The sequence below is a fragment of the Panthera leo genome, chromosome A2, assembly GCF_018350215.1.
Source record: "Panthera leo isolate Ple1 chromosome A2, P.leo_Ple1_pat1.1, whole genome shotgun sequence".
NCBI classification, from domain to species: domain Eukaryota; kingdom Metazoa; phylum Chordata; class Mammalia; order Carnivora; family Felidae; genus Panthera; species Panthera leo.
In genome coordinates this window covers 81176136-81196347 of record NC_056680.1, presented here as the reverse complement: position 1 = coordinate 81196347, position 20212 = coordinate 81176136, and the positions used below count along the sequence as shown (strand labels likewise).

The 20212-nt window shown below is 38.5% G+C and overlaps 1 protein-coding gene and 1 long non-coding RNA gene across 2 annotated transcripts in view; both read right to left on the bottom strand.

Moving 5' to 3' along the window:
• The window catches only part of RSBN1L (round spermatid basic protein 1 like), a 65428-nt gene extending 46913 nt beyond the window's left edge, over window positions 1-18515 (bottom strand). Inside the window, exon 1 of the mRNA XM_042916359.1 lies at window positions 17911-18515. Within this exon, the coding sequence (XP_042772293.1) occupies window positions 17911-18472 (562 nt within the window). The 5' untranslated portion in view covers window positions 18473-18515. The remainder of the gene's footprint in view (window positions 1-17910) is intronic.
• On the bottom strand, window positions 4154-6113 carry LOC122206818. The gene is made up of 2 exons (XR_006196583.1): window positions 5812-6113; window positions 4154-4355 (listed from the first exon to the last, which is right to left on the bottom strand). It is a non-coding gene; the product is annotated as an uncharacterized LOC122206818 (long non-coding RNA).
• Window positions 18516-20212: the final 1697 nt, after the last annotated feature.

Genomic DNA, 20212 nt, shown 5'->3' with positions numbered 1-20212 from the left:
TTCTGCCTGAACATATTATGAGGAAGTTCAGATTGTACAATACTTATCTCTTACTATTCAGGGAAAGGCAGGCTGCTTTGGCTAACATATTGAGACCAAAAAAACAAGGAAGAGAATGTTGAAAATGATATAGTTTAAGACAGCTGTGTATTAAGAAACTCTAAATGTACTGTAATATGTTGGAAATAACTCAGGCTTTGTAATTAGACATATTTAATTTCCAGTTCTGCCACTCACTGACACAAATTACTTACTAATCACGTTGTGCCTCAGTATTAATTGTTAAAGATCACAGCACTTATCTTTTTAGACTTTTTATGAGGATTAAAGGCAACATATGCATTATTTCCAACTATCCCCAGTTTATATTGCAGGCACTTGACAAAAGAAGCTATCATCATTAAATATAGATTATTAGGAAAGCATTTAGTAATATGCATACACTGACAAAATAATAATAGTATAGTAATAGTATAGTAATAATCACAAGAATACAATCCCTAAAAGGAGAACAAAAAAATTAATATAGATGTACCTACATGAAAGCCAAACCAGGCATAACATGAAACAGTGGTCTGGGCGCCTTCCTGTATCATAATTAAAAATTTCAGGTCAGGTTTTCTTCACTAATCTACCAGGAAGACCTGCTTCTAAAACAGAAGTAAATACTTCCTCTCCTCTCTATATATTATAAAAGAAAGATATAAAGTAGCGAGACATTATATTTGGTATCTAGATTTGGTATCTAGATTGTATTCATTGAATTTTATACTACAGCTGTCATATAAAATGTGACCCACATACAACCAGGGGCATTCTAGACCTCTAAGTCAACATTACACAATTACTTTAATTAAAACTATATTCTATAATGCAAACAGTAAACTATATAGTTCTTTTTGTATAATGATAACAGCATATATGAGAATCATTGCTTTTATTATATACGCTTATGTTTTTTCATGCAACCAATTAAAGTTCTAAATTTTAAAAAGTTATGGGGCACCTGGGTGGCTCAGTCAGTTGAGCGTCGGACTCTTGACTTGGGCTCAGGTCATGATCTACAGTTGTGAAATAGAGCCCCATGTCAGACTCGATACTGGGCATGGAGCCTACTTAAGATTTTCTTTTCTTTTCTTTCTATTCTTTCTTTCTCTCCGCCCCCCCCCCCCCCCACCCCTCTGCCACTTGTGCATGCACACACACGTTCTCTCTCAAAAATAAGAGTCAAGAGCTAAAATAAAGATGTTTAGCAATATATAATGTCAGAGCTACAAAGAGAATCAAATATCTAGAAATTATTTCCTTTTTTGTTTTATGACATTGTATACGTGTTTTCCTATCCAATTCCTATCCAATTCTATGAATGTTACACTTCAAATAAAGCTCTCCACCTAAATTCCTTCATCTCTTTACTGAAATCCTACCACACTATCCTTCAAAGATTCGCTCAAAAATCCCATCCTCCCTGCCTACCTGCATTTCCACAAGTACCACCTCTACTTTCCATTTGTCTTGTGGTATTCAACTTACTGCACTAATAATTACTTTTTCTAGTATCCTGCTAGATTAAGGTACTTGAAGGCAGAAGCTTTATATTGTTGTTTTTGTCATTTTATTAAAACCTACCACAGCACCTAAGCACTAAAAATATTTGTCAAGCTGAATAGTTATACCGTGCTAATAGAGATCTCAGATTTCAAAGACAAACACAATGCCTGAAGTACCACAAGGAGTACCATAACTTCCTGAGTATTACTAAGTATCATACTGTAATTCAACTATTCCTGATTATGAAGAATTGGTAGCCTTTCACTATTATATAATTACATACCCAACTACTAAGTGTATGTAGAAAACCCAAAAGCTTTCTTATATACCAGTAACAATCTGGAAGAAACTCCCCAAAATAAAACAAAATGCCAGATGAAAACTCATAATCTGTATTAAAAATCAGTACACTTTATGGAGACATATAACAATACAAGGGTAGGTCAGGGTACCTGGGTGGTGGAGTTGATTAAGCATCTGACTTTGGCTCAGGTCATAATCTCACGGTTTGTGAGTTTGGGCCCCGCATTGGACTCTGTGCTGACAGTTCAGAGCCTGGAGCCTGCTTCAGATTCTGTGTCTCCCTCTCTCTCTGCCCCTCCCCCACTCACACCTCTATCTCTCTCACTCAGAGATAAATATTAAAAGAAAAAAAAAAAGAATATAAGGGTAGGTAAAGACATACATGTAACTTTTTAAAATTTTTTTTTTTTTAATATTTATTTTTGAGAGACAGAGTGTGAGCCCGGGAGGGACAGAGAGGAGTCACAGATCTGAAGCAGGCTCCAGGCTCCAAGCTGTCAGCACAGAGCTCGACACGGGGCTTGACCCATAAGCCCTAAGATCATGACCCGAGCCGAAGTCAGATGCTCAAAATGACTGAGCCACCCAGGTGCCCCCCCCTTTTTTTTATTTTAAACATTTATTTTTGAGCGACAGAGCATGAGTAGGAAAGGGGCAGAGAGAGAGGGAGGCATAGAATCCAAAGCAGGCTCCAGGCTGAGGTATCAGCACACAGCCCAACACAGGGCTCGAAGTCATGAACCACAAGATCATGACCTGAGCCGAAGGTGGATGCTTAACCAACTGAGCCACCTAGGTGCCCCAAAACATACATGTAACTTTTGAATATAAAGAAAATTCTGTAATTAAAATCTGCCCTTAATTTAATCAACAAATTTAATGAAACACCCTAAGTGATTAGTGGGTTGGGAGAGTGGACTTTACAAAATAATTCTCAAGTTAAGCAAGAAGGAAAAGTAAGAATAAGGGCACTTTGATCCAAACCTCAAATACAGAAGTTTTCAAAATGCACTATAGTCCTAAAGGTAAAACCTAAAACTATAAAGTATCTAAAAGGAAACATAGGAGAAAAACCCTTGTGATCCTGGGTTAGGCAAAGCCCTCTCAGTTAAGACACAAAAAGCACATTCCATACAAAAAATAAATAAATTATAAAGTGGACTTCATCAAAATTAAATTTTTCTGCTATGAAAAAAGTGTGAAGGACAACATTAAGAGACTGAAAATTCACAGAATGGGAGAATACATTCATGAAATACATATCTGATAAAGAACTTGTACACAGAATAAAGAACACTCACAATTTGAAAATAAGAATAACAGATAATCTGAACAGATACTTCACCAAACAAGAGACAAGGATGGAAAATAAGTACATAAACGATGTTCAACATCAGTAGTCATTAGGGAACTGCAAATTAAAACTGCAATGAAATACTGCTACACCCACTAGGATGACTAAGATTTAGTAAACTGACATCAAAAGTTGGTGGGTATGAAAAAAAGTACAGCAACTTTAGAAAAGTATGGCAGTTTTTTATGAAGTTAAACATAAACTTACCATACAACCCAGTGATCCCATTTCTAGATATTTGCTCAAGAGAATGAAAAATACATCTACTACAAGATTCGTCTGTGAACAATTGTAGCAGAAACAAAACCCAAAAACCAGAAACAATCTAAATGTCCATCAATGGTGAAATGAAAAAACAAACCTGTGGTATCTCTATGCAATGAACTACTCAGAAATAAAAGAAATGAGGGGTGCCTGGGTGGCTTAGTCGGTTAAGTGTCCAAATCTTATTTTGGCTCAGATCGTGATCCCTGGGGTCATGAATGAGATGGAGCCCAATGTTCTCCATGTTGAGTGTGGAATCTGCTTAAGATTCTCTCCCTCTGTCCCTCCCCTGCTCACACTCACTCTTTCTCTAAAAAAATAAATAAAAAATTAAAAAAAAGGAATGAATTGATTACTGCAACAACACTGATAAACCTCAAAAAAGGAATATCCTAAATGAAAGACACCAAACATGAAAAAGACAGTGTAGGATTCAACTTTTTTGACAATCTGGAAAAGGATTTCCATTTATAATGCCATTACAGATATGGTAAACACATGCAGATTAAAACCGTAAAATATCCTCTTTGTGTAATGTATTGATAAGCTTCATTTGTTTGACATTAGAGTATATAAAATGTCAATTCTGGTAACTCAAGCTGAGTCAAACACAATACAATTAGTATCATCTACAGAGTCTTTCTAGTTCCTGTGCCCTTAATACCTGCCTTTTGTACTCACTTGACAATTTTACCATCGTCTGTGAGTTGCTGGTCAACATCTCATCCCGTTATCACTTTTCTGCCGTTCTTAGTTGGAAATACGTGCCCAAACTTTCCTGAATAACAGGCAGACATCTCTTCTGAGCAGGCAGAAAGGGCTGACACGTAGTATTACTCATTCATTTCCGAAATAGTTATTGAGGGCCCAGAGGTACCCTGACCTAAAAAGAAGAGAACCACAGCCCCCAGTTTTCACAGGTTATGTCTAGTGAAGAAGACAATTAATTGATTAAAATGAAGTGAAGAAGATAGAAGAAGTGCAAGGTGACGTGGGAAGAGACAGCAAGGGGGCCTAACCTAATCTAGAGAATAGCAAAGGCCTTCCTTTCATGTGGAGTCCTGATAGATGAGTGTAGTCATTAGCTAGGTGCAGTAGAAATGTGGAACTAGGGAGGGTAGAATAATGGGTACAGAAAGTCCTAGGCAGCAAGGAGCACTGAGGAGAAGCTGAAGAGCTAAACAAGAATATGATCATTCAGAGAGTTGGAGGACATTTTGGGATTTGAACATCATGTCATAAAGAGAAAAGTGACATGATCACATATGCATTCAGATCTCTAGTTATCACTTAAGGCTGTAGCATGAAGAACGAATTGAAAGATCACAGACCTGAAGTAGGGATTCCAATAAAGAGGCAGTTATATAATGATCTAGGGTAGAGATAATGGTAATTTGAACTAAGACTAGAAAGGACAGTGAAAGGACACAGATATGAAAGATAGTGATTAGAACTGACAAGACTTGGCTACAGGTTAGACAAAGGTAAAGTGTAGAATCCAGTTTTAAAGCTTGAGCTACTAGATATATGATGGCATTGAGATAAAGAACATACACAGCAAGACAAATTTGAGTAAGGAAGGCTATGGGTTTTGAACATATTAATTTTACAGCTCTACGGAATATCTAACAGGGATTATGTCAAGGAGGCAGTTGAATCTATGGATCTAAAACTCCAAACTAAACTAAGATTTGGGGAGTGCTAACAACAGACATTAGAAAACCAACAAGGAGATTAGCAAAGTCAGAGAGAAGAGTACTGTAAAAGAGCCCCAAACTAAACCAAATACTAAGATAAGGAAAGAGATAAGAAAAATGGTGGGGGAGGCCGGAAGACGGAGGACAAATGTGAGATAAATTGTTAAATTGTTAGGCCATGTCTAATCTTGATTTTTTTTTAGAGCCCTTTTAAAGGCTGTGAACAGCTGGTTACCTAAGAACTAAGACAGGATCTGAAATTATTTGTTCCTCACAAAAAAAACAGTGGTTGTTACCTGCTACTATCAGTGACTTTTAAAATGGTCCCCTCCACATACACAATACTGAAACATACACACACTCACTGAACAGAATCTCCTAAACATTTTAAAACTTTAGGGGAGCCTGGGTGGTTCAGTCGGTTGGGCATCCGACTTTGGCTCTGGTCATGATCTCACAGTTCATGGGTTTGAGCCCTGCGCCAGACCTCTGTGCTGACAGCTCAGAGCCTGGAGCCTGCTGTGGATTCTTTGTCTCTCATTCTCTCTGTCCCTCCCCTGCTCATGCTTTGTCTGTCTCTCTCTCAAAAATAAACATTAAAAAAAATTCTTTTTAATTTTTAAACTTTACACATTGACTCACCACTAACTGGAGCTTCATGTAATAAGAACTCTAACATAAGGTACTTGATTGTATCTCAAACTTATATACATCGTTTCCAACCAGGTCTCCTGCAAGCTTACCCACATTTGTTCAATGATATGCTTATTTTCTCCATCTGAAACAATAAAATTAAATACATAAATCCTTTGTTGCTATATATTTGTATTTATGAAGCCCTATCATACATTCCCTTTCAAAATCTTTTCTGGGGTGTCTGACTCAGTCAATTAAGTGTCTGACTCTTGATTTCAGCTCAGATCATGATCTCACAATTTGTGAGATGGAGCCCTGTGTCAGGCTCTGCGCTGACAACAAGGAGCCTGCTTGGGATTCTCTCTCCCTACTCTCTCTGCCCCTGCCCTGCTAGCACTCTCTCAAAATAAATAAATAAACTTACAACACACACACACACACACACACACACACACACACACACACACACACACACACACACCTTTTCCTTTCCATGTCCAGGAGTTCCAATCATCTTACTACTAAAATCACTTCACTTTACTACTAAAGTAGTCTCCAATATCCCTGTCTCTAATTTTTCTCTCAGCCAATTCATCCTACATAGTGCTAACAAATCAATATTCCTAAAATACGAATTTGAATAAATTATCACTCTATTAAAAAAACCCAAAAAACTGTGCCTTGCTGTTGCCCACAGAATGAAGTCTGAACTCCTTATCCTGGCAAATAGAAGGCATATCATGGCAAACTTTCAACTGGCATGCTGTGTTATTTCCCAACTTTGTACAAAATCACCAATCCCAGCTGAATGGTTCTATTCACAGACTACTGAACATGCCATCCACACTTCTGCTTCTGTCTCTACGATCTTACTCATACCATTCCCCCTAATAAGCCTGTCTCCATCATCTCCATTTACCTAAGTCCTATTCTTCTTTCAAAGTCTGGTTATTTGGTAAACTAGCTCACAATGTAAGGTGCAATTCTGGATGAAGGAGATTTAAAAACATTAACCCAGTTTGCACAATAGCGTAGAGCTGGGGCTCTGAAGTCAAACTACATAATGATCTAAAACTTAGATTGCCTGTTTATTTAATATCCTTGGCAGGTTACTTAAATTTTCTGAGCTTCCATACAATACTTAAAAAAGGTTAATATCTAACTAAACTTTAAAGAAGTTGTTAAAATTAGATAGAAACACATAAAAGTGCTGAGTACAGTTCTGTAAATGTTACCTATTGGTATTATTGTTATTGTTTCTGTCCTCAAGAAGCTTAAATTCTAGCTCAAGCTGCATCCAATTACTCATTGTATCAGCTTGTGGCCCAACTCAGCCTGACAGAATTTACTAATTCTGATATTTTCATCATCCTCAAAGCAGAAAATTGAAAAATGGTGGCTATTTGCTCCCTCTTAAGGTATAAAGTTCATCAGTGATTTAGCCAGAAAATGAATGTCTGGAGACATCCATTTTTCAGAATATTGTTCCACATGTCAAACCACTGAAGTGGTTCTGATTTAAGTAATATCTAAAGAAAGTGTATACCCTTTCTATAAAAAAGCTAACAAGTGTAGCTACTCAAATTTGCAATGCAAAGAGGACAGATAAAATTAATTTCTTAAGGGGCACCTGCATGGCTCAGTTGGTTGCGCATCTGACTCTTGAATTTTGCTCAGGTCATGATCTCACAGGGTCATGAGATCAACCCCATCTGTGCTGCGCATGGAGCCTGCTTAAGATTCTCTCTCTCTCCCTCTACCTCTCATGGTAGAGGTATTTTTTTTTCCTTCAATCACTGAGAACAAGGCAAAGATCATAAAATGATGACTATAACGATGCCTGTTCTGAAGGCATTGATATAATGTAGTTAAACAGGAATTCATATAGGTATATGGCTAATTTATAATAGTCGACAGAGGACGTTATGTAATAGAGATTATAATTTTGAAATATATATAGTTTCTAACATGCTATACTATTATATATTTACTATATTAAAAAGACTGGTAGGGGGCGCCTGGGTGGCTCAGTCGGTTAAGTGTCCGACTTCGGCTCAGGTCGTGATCTCCCGGTCTGTGAGTTCGAGCCCTGCGTCGGGCTCTGTGCTGACAGCTCAGAGCCTGGAGCCTGTTTCGGATTCTGTGTCTCCCTCTCTCTGACCCTCCCCCGTTCATGCTCTGTCTCTCTCTGTCTCAAAAATAAATAAACGTTAAAAAAAAAAAAAAATTTGAAAAAAAAAAAAAAAAGACTGGTAGGAATTTCTTATTTTTGGCCTGTGTTACCAATATTGTAACAGATCACCAATTGTAACTAGACTACTACACTCAATCTTTAACTATAAGCATTCTGCAAGTAGTTTTCCAAAATTCAAACTATGGTGAATTAAGAATTCAAGAAACGTGTTTACCATGAAATTCTAGTCAGACCAATGAACTTATTTACTTTGGTACTCCAAATCAAAATAGATTGCCAAATGTTAATCGACATATAAGAGTAGCGATTTATTATGAATTCCTCATTCCCAAATCTAATTCATTTTTTAGTTAGAAATAGTTTGGCATCATTCTTTAAGTCCCAACGGAATGGTAACTCAGGCAGAAATCATTGATACTGAAGCCATGAGGTAAAAAATAACTGAGAAACTGGATATTCACAAAGCATCAACACACAGATTACAAACTAAATGCAAACAAAAAATGAACTATAATAATGGGGACAATGGGCACCTCAACCAATTTACTAACGACACAACCTAGATATTATATGCATCCTGATGGGATATAATATGAAATATGCCTATGAAATATTCTCACCAAAACTAGTTAATCTGAATTTAATCAGCCTTGATCTTGATACCTAACTTCCAGGTTATAATAAATAAAAAGAATCAAGTTAAATACCACCACAACATGGGTGTAGATATTAAAAATAAAATCTTTAAAAATAAATAAATAAAATACCAGAATGAAATAAATGTTTAAAAATCATGAATATAAAAAAAAAAAATCTACAAGGTAACAGGTATGTTGAACTAGTATCTTCAAAAAGCCAATCTCAGGCGCCTGGGTGGCTAAATCGGTTAAGCCTCTGACTCGGTTTTGACTCAGCTCATGATCTCATGGTTCTTTTTTTTTTTTTTTTTTTTTTTTTTTTAATTTTTTTAACGTTTTTTATTTATTTTTGAGACCGAGAGAGACAGAGCATGAACGGGGGAGGAGCAGAGAGAGAGGGAGACACAGAATCGGAAGCAGGCTCCAGGCTCCGAGCCATCAGCCCAGAGCCCGATGCGGGGCTCGAACTCACGGACCGTGAGATCGTGACCTGAGCTGAAGTCGGCCGCCCAACCGACTGAGCCACCCAGGCGCCCCGATCTCATGGTTCTTGAGATCAATCCCCAAGAAGGACTCTGTGCTGAGACCACAGGGCCTGCTTGAGATTCTCTCTCTCCCTCTCTCTCTCTCTGTCCTTCCCCGCTGGCCTGTGAGCACGTGCACTTTCTCTCTCTCTCAAAATAAATAAATTTTACAAAAAGTCAACGTCACATGAAGAAAAAAATGTGAGTGGGACAGTTCTAGATTAAGATAAACAGATGTAGTGTGTTTGTGGTACAATGGGGAAATTGGGGGTTATTGGAAGACTTTGAATACACGCTGTATGATTATTTTCTTGAATGTTTTAATGTTATTTTAGTTATGTGGTTACTTTTAGAAGATGAAGGCTGAACTATTTAAGAATGAAGTATCATGGGGCACCTGGGTGTCTCAGTTGGTTGGGTGTCCGACTTCAGCTCAGGTCATGATCTCACAGCTCGTGAGTTTGAGCCCTGCATCAGGCTCTGTGCTGACAGCTCAGAGCCTGGAGCCTGTTTCGGATTCTGTGTCCCCCTCTCTCTCTCTCTACCCTCCTCCACTCATGCTCTGTCTCTCTCTGTCTCAAAAATAAACAAACATTAAAAAAAATTTAAAAAAATGAACTATCATGTCTTTTAAATAAGTCCGTTCTTACATATGATAAAATATTAACAACTGTCGAATCTAGGAGGAAAATCAACATAAGATCATTGTTATTCTCTCAGCTTTTCTGTATGCTTAAATTTTTTTATAATAAAAATTCAGGAAAAAAGAAAAAGTTGGAAAAAGTTTTAAAGTTCATCTTCACTTTCTTCTTCCTGTTTATCACAGTCTAAAGGGAAAAAAATTAAGTTAACTGTAGCACTGTGTAGTTAGGCTCAGACTCTTGCAGAGATGGGGTTGATCCAAATTCTTTACACATTAGCCATGCAACTCTGAGTGAGCTAAGAAAAACTCAGAGTTTTAATCTAAAAATATTGAGATAATACCATGGCACATGACAAGCACTCGACAAATGCCTTTCCTTTCTCCCACCAAACCCTCAAATTTTATTTCCTAAGCTGTTGTGGCTGACTGCACACTGACTTCACAAGTATCTGCTCCAAAATAAATGTTATTGGGAGTTTTTTGTCTGCTTGCTTGCTTGCTTATTTATTTATTTATTTATTTGGGGAAGAAGAGAGCACACACAAGCAAGGGAGAGTGGCAGAGGGAGAGAGACTATTAAGCAGATTCCACACTCAGCAGAGAGCCCGAGGAGGGGCTCAATCTCACCACCTGGGCTGAAATTAAGAGACACTCAACTGACTGAGCCACCCAGGTGCCCCTTGTCTGCTTAGGTTTACTTTGATGATACTAAATAGTTAACCCAACCCTGGGGCACAGCTGGTGGGAATATAAAATGGTACAACTGCTATGGAAAACAGTATGGCAGTTCCTTTAAAAAACTGGAAGATTACCATATGATCCAGCAGTTCTACTTCAGGGCACATACCCAAAAGAACTGAAAGTAGAGACTCAAACAGATATTTGTACCCATGTTTATCACAGCATTATTCACAAAAGCCAAAAGGTAGAAGAAACCAGGTGTCCATCAAGGGATGAATGTTTAAACAAAATGTGGTATATACCTATAATGGAATATTCGGCCTTAAAAAGGAAATTCTGACACCATGAATGAATCTTGAAGACACTATGTTAAGTGAAATAAACCTGCCACAAATGGACAAATACTTTATGATTCCACTCATACGAGGAAATGCTTAGTCAAATTCAGAGGCAGAAAGTAGAATGGTGGTTGCCAGGGGCTGTTGGGGCTAGTGGGGAGGAGAAAAAGGGTAGTTATTCTTTAATGGGTATGCAGTTTCATTTTGGGAAGATAAAAAAAGTTCTGAAGATGAATGGTGGTGATGGTTGCACAACAATGTGAGTGTACTTAATGCCACTGAGTTGTACACTTAAAAATGACTAACATGGTACGTTTTAGGTATATTTTACCATAACTTTTTAAGAAGTATTTTTTAAAAGGAGTTAAGCAATACGTATATATATGTATATATATCTATATGCGCACATCTACTCCAAAAGGAGATATACCAAATCATTAATGAGTTTGGGACTACGGCAGATTTTCACTCTTTAAAAGCATACATATAGGCATTGGTGAAACTTTACAGGCATTATTAGTTCCATAATGCAAAAAGTTTCTATCCTACTTATTTTGGGGTGAAATGACAGATGCTGGGAATATGCTTTAAAATACCAGTTCAAAAAATAAAAATAAGTGGAGGAAAGGAAACGAAACTTGAAGTGTTAAATGTTAACTGTCAAAGCAGTGTGAAAGGTAGACTCAGAATTCATTATATTGTTATGGTTTCTTTTGTATTAATTAAAAATTTTTCATGAGGAAAAAATTAAATTTTTTCAATCTACAGTTCAAGAGTAAATAATATGTACAACACATTAATGTACCTTGAAAAATAAAAATGTCTGAAGTTATAAAAATATTAGTTTAGTTAAGAATGCACTTTTACCACTGATTCTCCTAATCTCATACACAAAGATTTTATGTAAGCTACAATATTTCATAATTCTTTTTACTCTAGCACAAAATAAGCATCCTTATTTTTTCAATACTCTATTTTAAGTAGTTTATGCGTAACTTGGAAGTTTAATTCATTTAAGGATGGTGAAAAATAGCAATTACCAAAATAACTACACCTCGAAAATAAAAATTTCTTTCAAAAGTTAGTATAGGCCATACTAAATACCAGAAATTCCCAGAAACCAGGATACCAGTAGAAAAACTATACAGGTTATACCTATCTGTAAGTTCAGTGACATGAAATGTCTCTGTTGTGTTAGATAGGAAAGAAGAGTTAGGAGCTAACATCTGTTATAAATGGGTGCTATGTGCTAGATTCATGTAACTCTAACAACCACACCGTGAAAAAGGTATCTCTAGAAAACAGATAAGTTGGGCTCAAAGAGATTAAGTGATTTCATCAATGTTCCAAAAATAGGAACACATCAAAATAAGGCTAAAATTTAAGATCTAGTTTTAAAAAACATACCCAAACAATAGAGAGAAACAGAAACAGAAATTCCATCTTTCATGTAACGAGGAGATACTGTAACTGTAACCTGAAATACAATGTATAAAGGCAGAAAACCGGCTGATGGTAGAATAGTAAACAATTTAGCATAATGGAAGAAGGTTAATGTTAAGTCCTACAGAGATAATACCAAACAATCCTATTTACTATGCAGTACCCTTAGAAAGGCTTAGAAATTGGAGTTGCTAGGGGTGCCTGGGTGGTTTCAGTCAGTTGAGCATCCGGCTCAGATCATGATCCCAGGGTCATGGGATTGAGCCCTGAGTCAGGATTCTCCCCTGAAGCCTGCCTGAGATTCTTTCTCCCTCTGCCCCTCTCCCCCACTTGCACTCTGTCTCTCTAAAATAATGAGAAAAGAAGGAAGGAAGGAAGGAAGGAAGGAAGGAAAGAAAGAAAGAAAGAAAGAAAGAAAGAAAGAAAGAAAGAAAGAAAGAAAGAAAAACTGGAGTTGCTAGGAGAAGCAGGAGAGCAGACTCAACCCCCACCCCTCCCATACACACATACACTCTCACCCTCCCTCTCTGTCTCTCCTAAGGGAATGAGAGGTATGATCTCCAGCAAAACTGAACCAGAATGGCTCCAGGTTCAGGTGCATCCCACACAGAAAAAGGAAGAAGTGACATATTCATATGAAAACAGGGAGACTAAATGAAAATCCAGAAACTGAATGGTGAAACTTACAGTTTTCTTCCTTGATCCAGCATTAGAGTCTTACCATCTAAACTTATTACCTCTGCCAATCCCCTCATCTCCATTATTCCAGTTATACAGATGGACAGAAAAATGAAGGACCTTTATCTGAAGAAATTGAAAACCTTGTCACCTACTACCCAGGGAAAAGAAGATAAAATATGGGAGGGGTGTCCAGCTGGCTCAGTCAGTAGAGCATGTGACTCTTGATCTCAGCAAGGTTAAGTTTGAGCGCCACTTTGGGTGTAGAGATTACTTAAAAATAAAATCTTGAAAAACAAGATAAAACATGGGAGTTCATTAGTCACTAAGCCATGCTCATGCATGCCCAGTGAGCTTTCAAATCAGCTTTGAATGTTCCTTGAGTATGAAGGAATGGCTAAGGATCACGGAGAGCTGCAGAAAGCCTCCAACAAAAAGAAAAAGACCAAAACCAACAACAACAAAAAAATTTTAGAGGAACCAAAAATAATACAAGAAACAAAGAAATTATAATTAATATTCTTGAAGAGGTAACAGAAGTGCTACACCCATGAAAAAAGAACAAGATGCTACAATACAGGATCAAAGAACAAGAGTTCATAAAACATTGTTTTAAAAGAGAGCTAAAATTTAAAAATTCAATGAAAAGGTTGAAATCTCCCAGATCACAGCAACTTTTTGAGATCAAATTTCTCAACATCAACACTGGAAGCTAGGCAATACGGGAACACCTCCAAACTTTTGAGGGAAAATGATTTCCAATATACAAACCTCTCAATAGCCAGTCAACTGTGAGGGTAAAAATAAAATCCCCCCCCCCAAAAAAAAAATATTTCCAACATACACTTCCACAGTAATAGTAGAGGAAACCAAAATGAAGGAATAAACCAAAAGGAACACATAGGATCCAGAAAAAAGGGACTCAACAAAAGTGAAAGAAATTCTCAGAGTATCAGCTAAGGGAAGTCCCAAGATGACAGCTTTGCAGCAGGCCTAAAGAGAAAACCAGACTAAAGCAGGAAGAAAGACAGCTACAGAAGAGATGACTACAAGAACAAATAGAACTGGTAAGTTTATCTGACAGATCTGACCATGTGGAAAATTGTACTGAGAAGCATTTTATGGAGCTGCTGGAGGGTATAGAAAGATTTTGCTAGACAAAACTAAACAAATGAAAAAACAAGGCATGAAAAAAGGTTATACAAGAAAATGAAATTACAGTAAACTATGCCAGCAGTGACAAACATTTGGCCATAATGATGAAAACTCTAAAATTGAATTTAAGGTAAAACTGTGGAATTAACAATATTAGAAAGATAGGGGAAAGTATAGTTTGAAAAGTCTTCCAACATCACTGACATTTACATACCTTAAATTATTCATTTCTAACAGACTCCTGACTATAAAGAACAAACTGACGGTTATCAAAGGGGAGGGGAGAGGGGTTAAAAGCTTAAGGAGGGCACTTGTGATGAACACTGAGTGATGTATGAAATTGTTGAATCACTACATCGTATACCTTAAATAAATAGAACACTGTATGTTAACTGGAATTAAGATAAAAAGAAAAATAACTATTATTCAATTCTTTAAGAGTCTCTATTTTCATTAGAGTTAAATTCTGTATACTTTCAAGGCAAACATTCTGTGAAATGCTCTGGTTTTATCTTGAGATACTTTACAGAATCATTCTAAGGAAAAAAAAAGTTAATAAATGCAAAGCAAAAACACTAACAAAAATTAGAAGATCTATACAAGTTTTACTGCTTACTTGAATCATTAAAGCACTTTGTTATCTAATAATACGTTTGTTTTGCTCTTTGCTAGAATATAATTCTAAATGTCAGATACTTCCAGCACATGTCCATTTTTTACCTTCCACATTTACCAATTCAAAAATTTTACCAATTCAAAAATTTATTCACTCCTACAGGAAGATGGAATGTGAATTCTTCAGCAGATTACCTCTATAACCAAATCTGGTTATTTTCTAGTTTTAAAAATTTTAAATGTTTTGCACATCTCCTTTTTATAAGAAATAAATTTAACTTTCACATGATGACTCAGGCTATCATGGAAATCAGCTACCGCACTATGACCAGATGGCCTCACAGGTTTTAGGTGCATAAGGCATCAACCTTTATGCTAAATGGGCTTGAACTGCCACATTTTTGTTATTCTGTTGTTTATCACTCTTAACTTTCAAATCCACTGTCAATGATCCTTACTGTGTTTGGACTAATCCACTTTTTAATTTGCTATGGGGTTAAAAAATCATCATGTTTCTGACTCAAATAACATTGACTAAGTGGCCTGCCAAGGCTTTTCATACACAGTTTCATTTAATCCATGTAATTCCTGTTAGAATGGTAGCCAATAAAAAAAATTAGTTCTCACTAAAGACTTAAAAAAAAAAAAACAAAAAAAAAACCCAAAACCAAACCTACTACAGTACAGGAACTTAACTGGTAAATGGGGTAGTGGGCTAGATTTTTTGGATTTTTGTTGTTGTTTGCTTTTTCAGGGAAGATTCATTCTATTTTCTTTGCTTAGATGTCTTTATAGCTCACTTCCTGTTCTGATTCAGATTGTTCAATCATGAAGCTATGGGATAATTGGGGTCACTGAACTATCCTATGTGCTATCCATGAACTATCCAACTTAGAGCAACACTAGAAAGAGTTATATATATATATATATATATATATATATATATATATATATATATATATATATATATATATACACAACACAACAGACCTAACCACTAAGATTTTTCTAAAGTAAACTCTAAGCCCAACCTGGGGCTTGAACTCAAGGTCCTGAGATCATGCATCACATGCTCCACCGACTGAGGCAACCAGGCGTCTCCCCCCCCCCCCCAACCCCCCGCGCCATCCACTCACTAAGATTCTTACATAAAGCCCACAGAAATGAGAATTGGATTACAAATTAGGATTTTCATATTTGCAATTATATTTATATTGAATTGATGTATGTAATCTTGCTATTTTGATAACAGTTGCTTAAGAGTTTTCTTAATTAAAATAAATTTGATTTAGTTAAATCTGAACTTTAGAAGGATAAGAGTACTTCTTAAATTAAAAGGGAAAGATTTCCACCATTAAATTTATCAAGACACTGAAAAAAATTCTTCTCTTTGATTTTTAGTTTTTTCTCAGTAAAATGGCAGCATTTCTCTCTCTCTCAAAAAAAAATGAAAATCGTACAATAGTGTTTACATCTAGTCATACGTAAAAACCCTACATAAATCATGGAAAAACATGTTCCCCACATTTTAATGTAGCAGCTATCATTCCTCATATTAAAGCATAATATAAGCTGTGACCTTCAAAAGGAGGAGCCTAAACGTAAAAGACTACAGAAATTTCTCTTTAACAGCCATTTCATTTTAAGGGCCATTTTTATGCTCCATATTTTAAGTTAGACTTGTGAAAGAATGTTTACTTCTTTATTTTCAGCCATTCCAATACACTGACAAATGTTATACCCCACATTCACTTCCTCATTCAAAGAATTCAGAAGAACAAATACACTGTTTACATACCACAAATAAAACTAATACCAAACTGCAAATGCACAGACTTTCAGGCACTTAATAACTTTTCAAGGTAACCACTAAAACAAAATGGCTTTAAAATACTAATCATATTAAAATTCCAGAGCTAATAGTATAAATTCCATCCTCAAAACCACTTTCCTAGAAGCAACACAGTCCAAAACTGAGAGAACTTTACTCAGTGCCAGAGTTCCTGATGGCTATGCTTAGATGTCAAGGCTTTGCTATAAGCAAAACAGCAGGGAAGAAGTAACCCTGTTACTACATACTCCTGTGCAGCATTTTTAAAAACTGTGAAAACTGCCACTCAACCAGAATTATTCATGGTTTAAGCTACAATTAGATCAGCAATGCTAAAACTGCTTGACATGTCGTTTTTCCTAAGAAACAATGATACTTTCACAGTACATTTTCAATGTATATTTATAATAAACATCATTATATGCTTTAGTCTTTTGATCACATAAAAATCTACTTTTTAACCAGTCTCCATGTTGTGCCACCGTCAGATCACTATATATCAATAACGAAATAAGTAGGACCATCTATTTTAAATAAACACTTTCGGAAAATTATATGGCTAGCCTACATTTTAAAAGAAAACTGCCTAGCCCTGTCTGAAACGGACGCTCGTGAATTTGCCATTTTCTGATGTTAAAACATTTTGCAGTCACTTGATCTGACCAAAAAACGTCAACGCTCCTGATTTTATCATTTGCTGCAGGAAAAAAGAATATGGCTGAAAATTCTCTCCGAAGGGTGGTGGTATTCCAAAGAGGACCCCAGAAAACACTTGAGAATACGGAGCGGTGCGGAAGGTACCTTATGAAACAGCACACTTCGGGCCCTGCACACTACCTCATTTCCCTAATAGGGATGAAAAGCTCGGGCCTCTGGTAGCTTCCAGCTGACGCCAATGCTCTCCACACCCCTTTTTTGACAGGATTTTCTGGCGCTGGAGCCTGTGTTCACAAATACGAATTCCGCGATCACGTCTAAACGGTCTAAATAATCAAGAATCTTTTACCAGACCAAACCCTTCGCGATCCCATCACCTCCCATCTCCCTCCGTAGTCCAGCACACCTAAGCGGGTACTCTAGACCGAATTCTACAAATCTTTCAGCGCATTAACTGGGAGATAGAAACAATATTTAAAAATGAGAGTTTCGGGCATTCCCCTCGCTGCAACTGAAATTACAGGCTCCATTTCCTGTCCCCAAAGGGACTGCAAAATCGTCCGCTGAGAACGGGACGCCTCCCGCCCCCTCCAGGCTGGCGCCCGCGACCGCCACACTCCCCCTGCCCGGGCCCCGCGGGCGCGAGGAGGTGGCGGGGACGCGGGGACCCGAGAGCCCTCCCCTCCCCCTCCCAGCGCCGGCACCCACCTCGCGGCAGCGGCTTCACCTCCCCGTTCTCCTCCCGGGCGGCCCCGCTGGCCTCGCCTGCCCCGCCGAGGCCGTGCCTCCTCCTTTCCTTCTCTCGTTTCTCCTTGGGTCGGCGCGGCTTGGCGTTGGCCGAGGAGGTGGCGGCCGGGAGCAAGAGATGGTGAGGCTGAGCGTGCAGCAGCGTAGGAGGGACCAGCAGTTTGCGCGGCACCGGCTGAGATGAGGAAGCAGAGGCTGACGAAGGGACCGCGCCAGCGGAAAAAGAGAAACTGCTCCGAGCAGAGGACGGGGAGGGGGCAGCAGACAGACCGGGAAAGCTCCAAGACGCAGGGCTGCCATAGCTCTGAGGCGAAGGTGCCGCCAGCGGCTGCAGCTGCCTGCTGTTCCCGCCGCTGCTCCCTTCTCCGTTCAGTCTCCTCGGCGCCTTCTTCTCCTCAGTCCGGACCTTCTTGGCCGACAGAGGACCTGGTGGGTCCCGGAATGGGGGCTGCAATTTGCCAAACGGTTCTTTCTCCGAGACGGCAGCGGCAGCGCCGTGCACGGGGCTCGGCGGTTCCGCCATTTTGCGCTCCTGTTGTATTTACTCTCCTCGGCTCCCGGGCGCGGGGCAGGGGCGGGCCCTCAGCGAGGGGCGGGCGAGGGGCGGGGGAGGGGCGGAGCGGACGGGCCACCGGCGAAGCCCTCCATTGGACGAACCATGCTGAGGGATCCCTCTGGGAGCCAACCAAAGGCGCGAATCTGGAGCCGAAGAGGCAGGATCGCCAAGCGGACCCGTTTTGGAGGTCACAGCTCCTCTGGGCGCGGCTTAGTGGCGGAGCTTGCCGTGAGGGGAGGGTCTTCCAATTGTCGCCAGCGTGAACTCTGGTGCCCCGTGAGTGTTCGGAATGGACCCCCAAATCTGCCCCCGCCAGGTCGCACTCGACTCTGTTTCGACGACTTTTTTTGTATCACTTTCTCTTCCTTTTTGCCTTGGGGTCCCTTTGGTCCCTCCCTTTCTCTTCGCTCTCAGAAATCCGAGTTTCGCAGATGCTTAGCTCAGAGGAGAAAATTGTGTGCGGAATTAAGTCCTTCCTTCTGTTAGGCAGTTGGATGGGAGGGACCTTGGTCCCTTGGTGTCACTTGGTCACTTGGTGTCCTGACAAGATTTGTTACAGTTGCTAAGATCGTCAGCTCTAATGCTTTGAGGGAGATAACTTCCTGCAAACCCAGAACTTTCGGATTTCTTCCGAGCTCGAAGGTAAGACCCCCTGGAGAATTTTTCTTTTAAACTTTTATGATACACCCGTAAAGATCTTAATTTTATTGCAGTTGTTATAAATGAACCTTGCTAAGAAAAATCCGTTAGCGATATTTATTGATGTTTGAAAGGCAAAAAAAATTTTTTTAACTGTGAAATAGTGGTTAGCATCCTGAGTGTTCCATGTTTTATAAGCGTGTGTTTTGATTTCTAGCTTAGAAGATAAGGAATTGGGGGAGATGAGGTACAGTAGTACAGTTGCAACCGAGGCGAGGAGTAAGATTTTAATTTCACTTTGAGGTTTCACAGGAGATTAACAAGTCAAAGGAACAGACGCAAAAATAAAAGTCAAATCAGGAAATGAGCAGTCGGAGAATATTCTTAAGTCTTAAAAGGAGCCCCAAGTTACCTGTAACTTTTTGGAAAACAGTTAAAAGTAACTTTCCAGGATTATCATTTCTTGTGACCATATGAAATTGGAATTTTTTGTTTTCCCTTTTTTGTTTGTTTAGAATACTTTGGAGTCAAAATTTAATAGTGGTCCTTTTTTTAGGTGCCTCAGATTTTTAAAATAAAGTATTTACTTCCTTTAATACATATCAGTGAAAGAAAGTGAAAACTTAGTGGTTGCAATTGATTGTCAGCATTTGTATTCACGAAAAGGAACATTGGTGGAAAAGCAGACTAAGAGGATGCGGCTGGAAATCATCAGCTACTAACTAGCTTTGAGACCTCCATCACAATGCTTCATCTGTCAGAGCCTCTGTTTTAGCGGAATAAATTCAGTTATATGATCACTAAGGTCTCTTCCATGCTCTAAACTTCTGCCATATGCAAGAAGCTTTACAAAGTCACACTGAAACCATTACAATTAGAGTAGCTTCTTTTTTTTATTTAAAAAAAAATTTTTTTTAGTGTTTATTTATTATTGAGAGACAGAGCATGAGCATGGGAGGGGCAGAGACAGGAGAAGACACAGAATCCGAAGCAGGCTCCAGGCTCTGAGCTGTCAGCACAGAACCTGACACCGGGCTCGAACTCACAAACTGTGAGATCATGACCTGA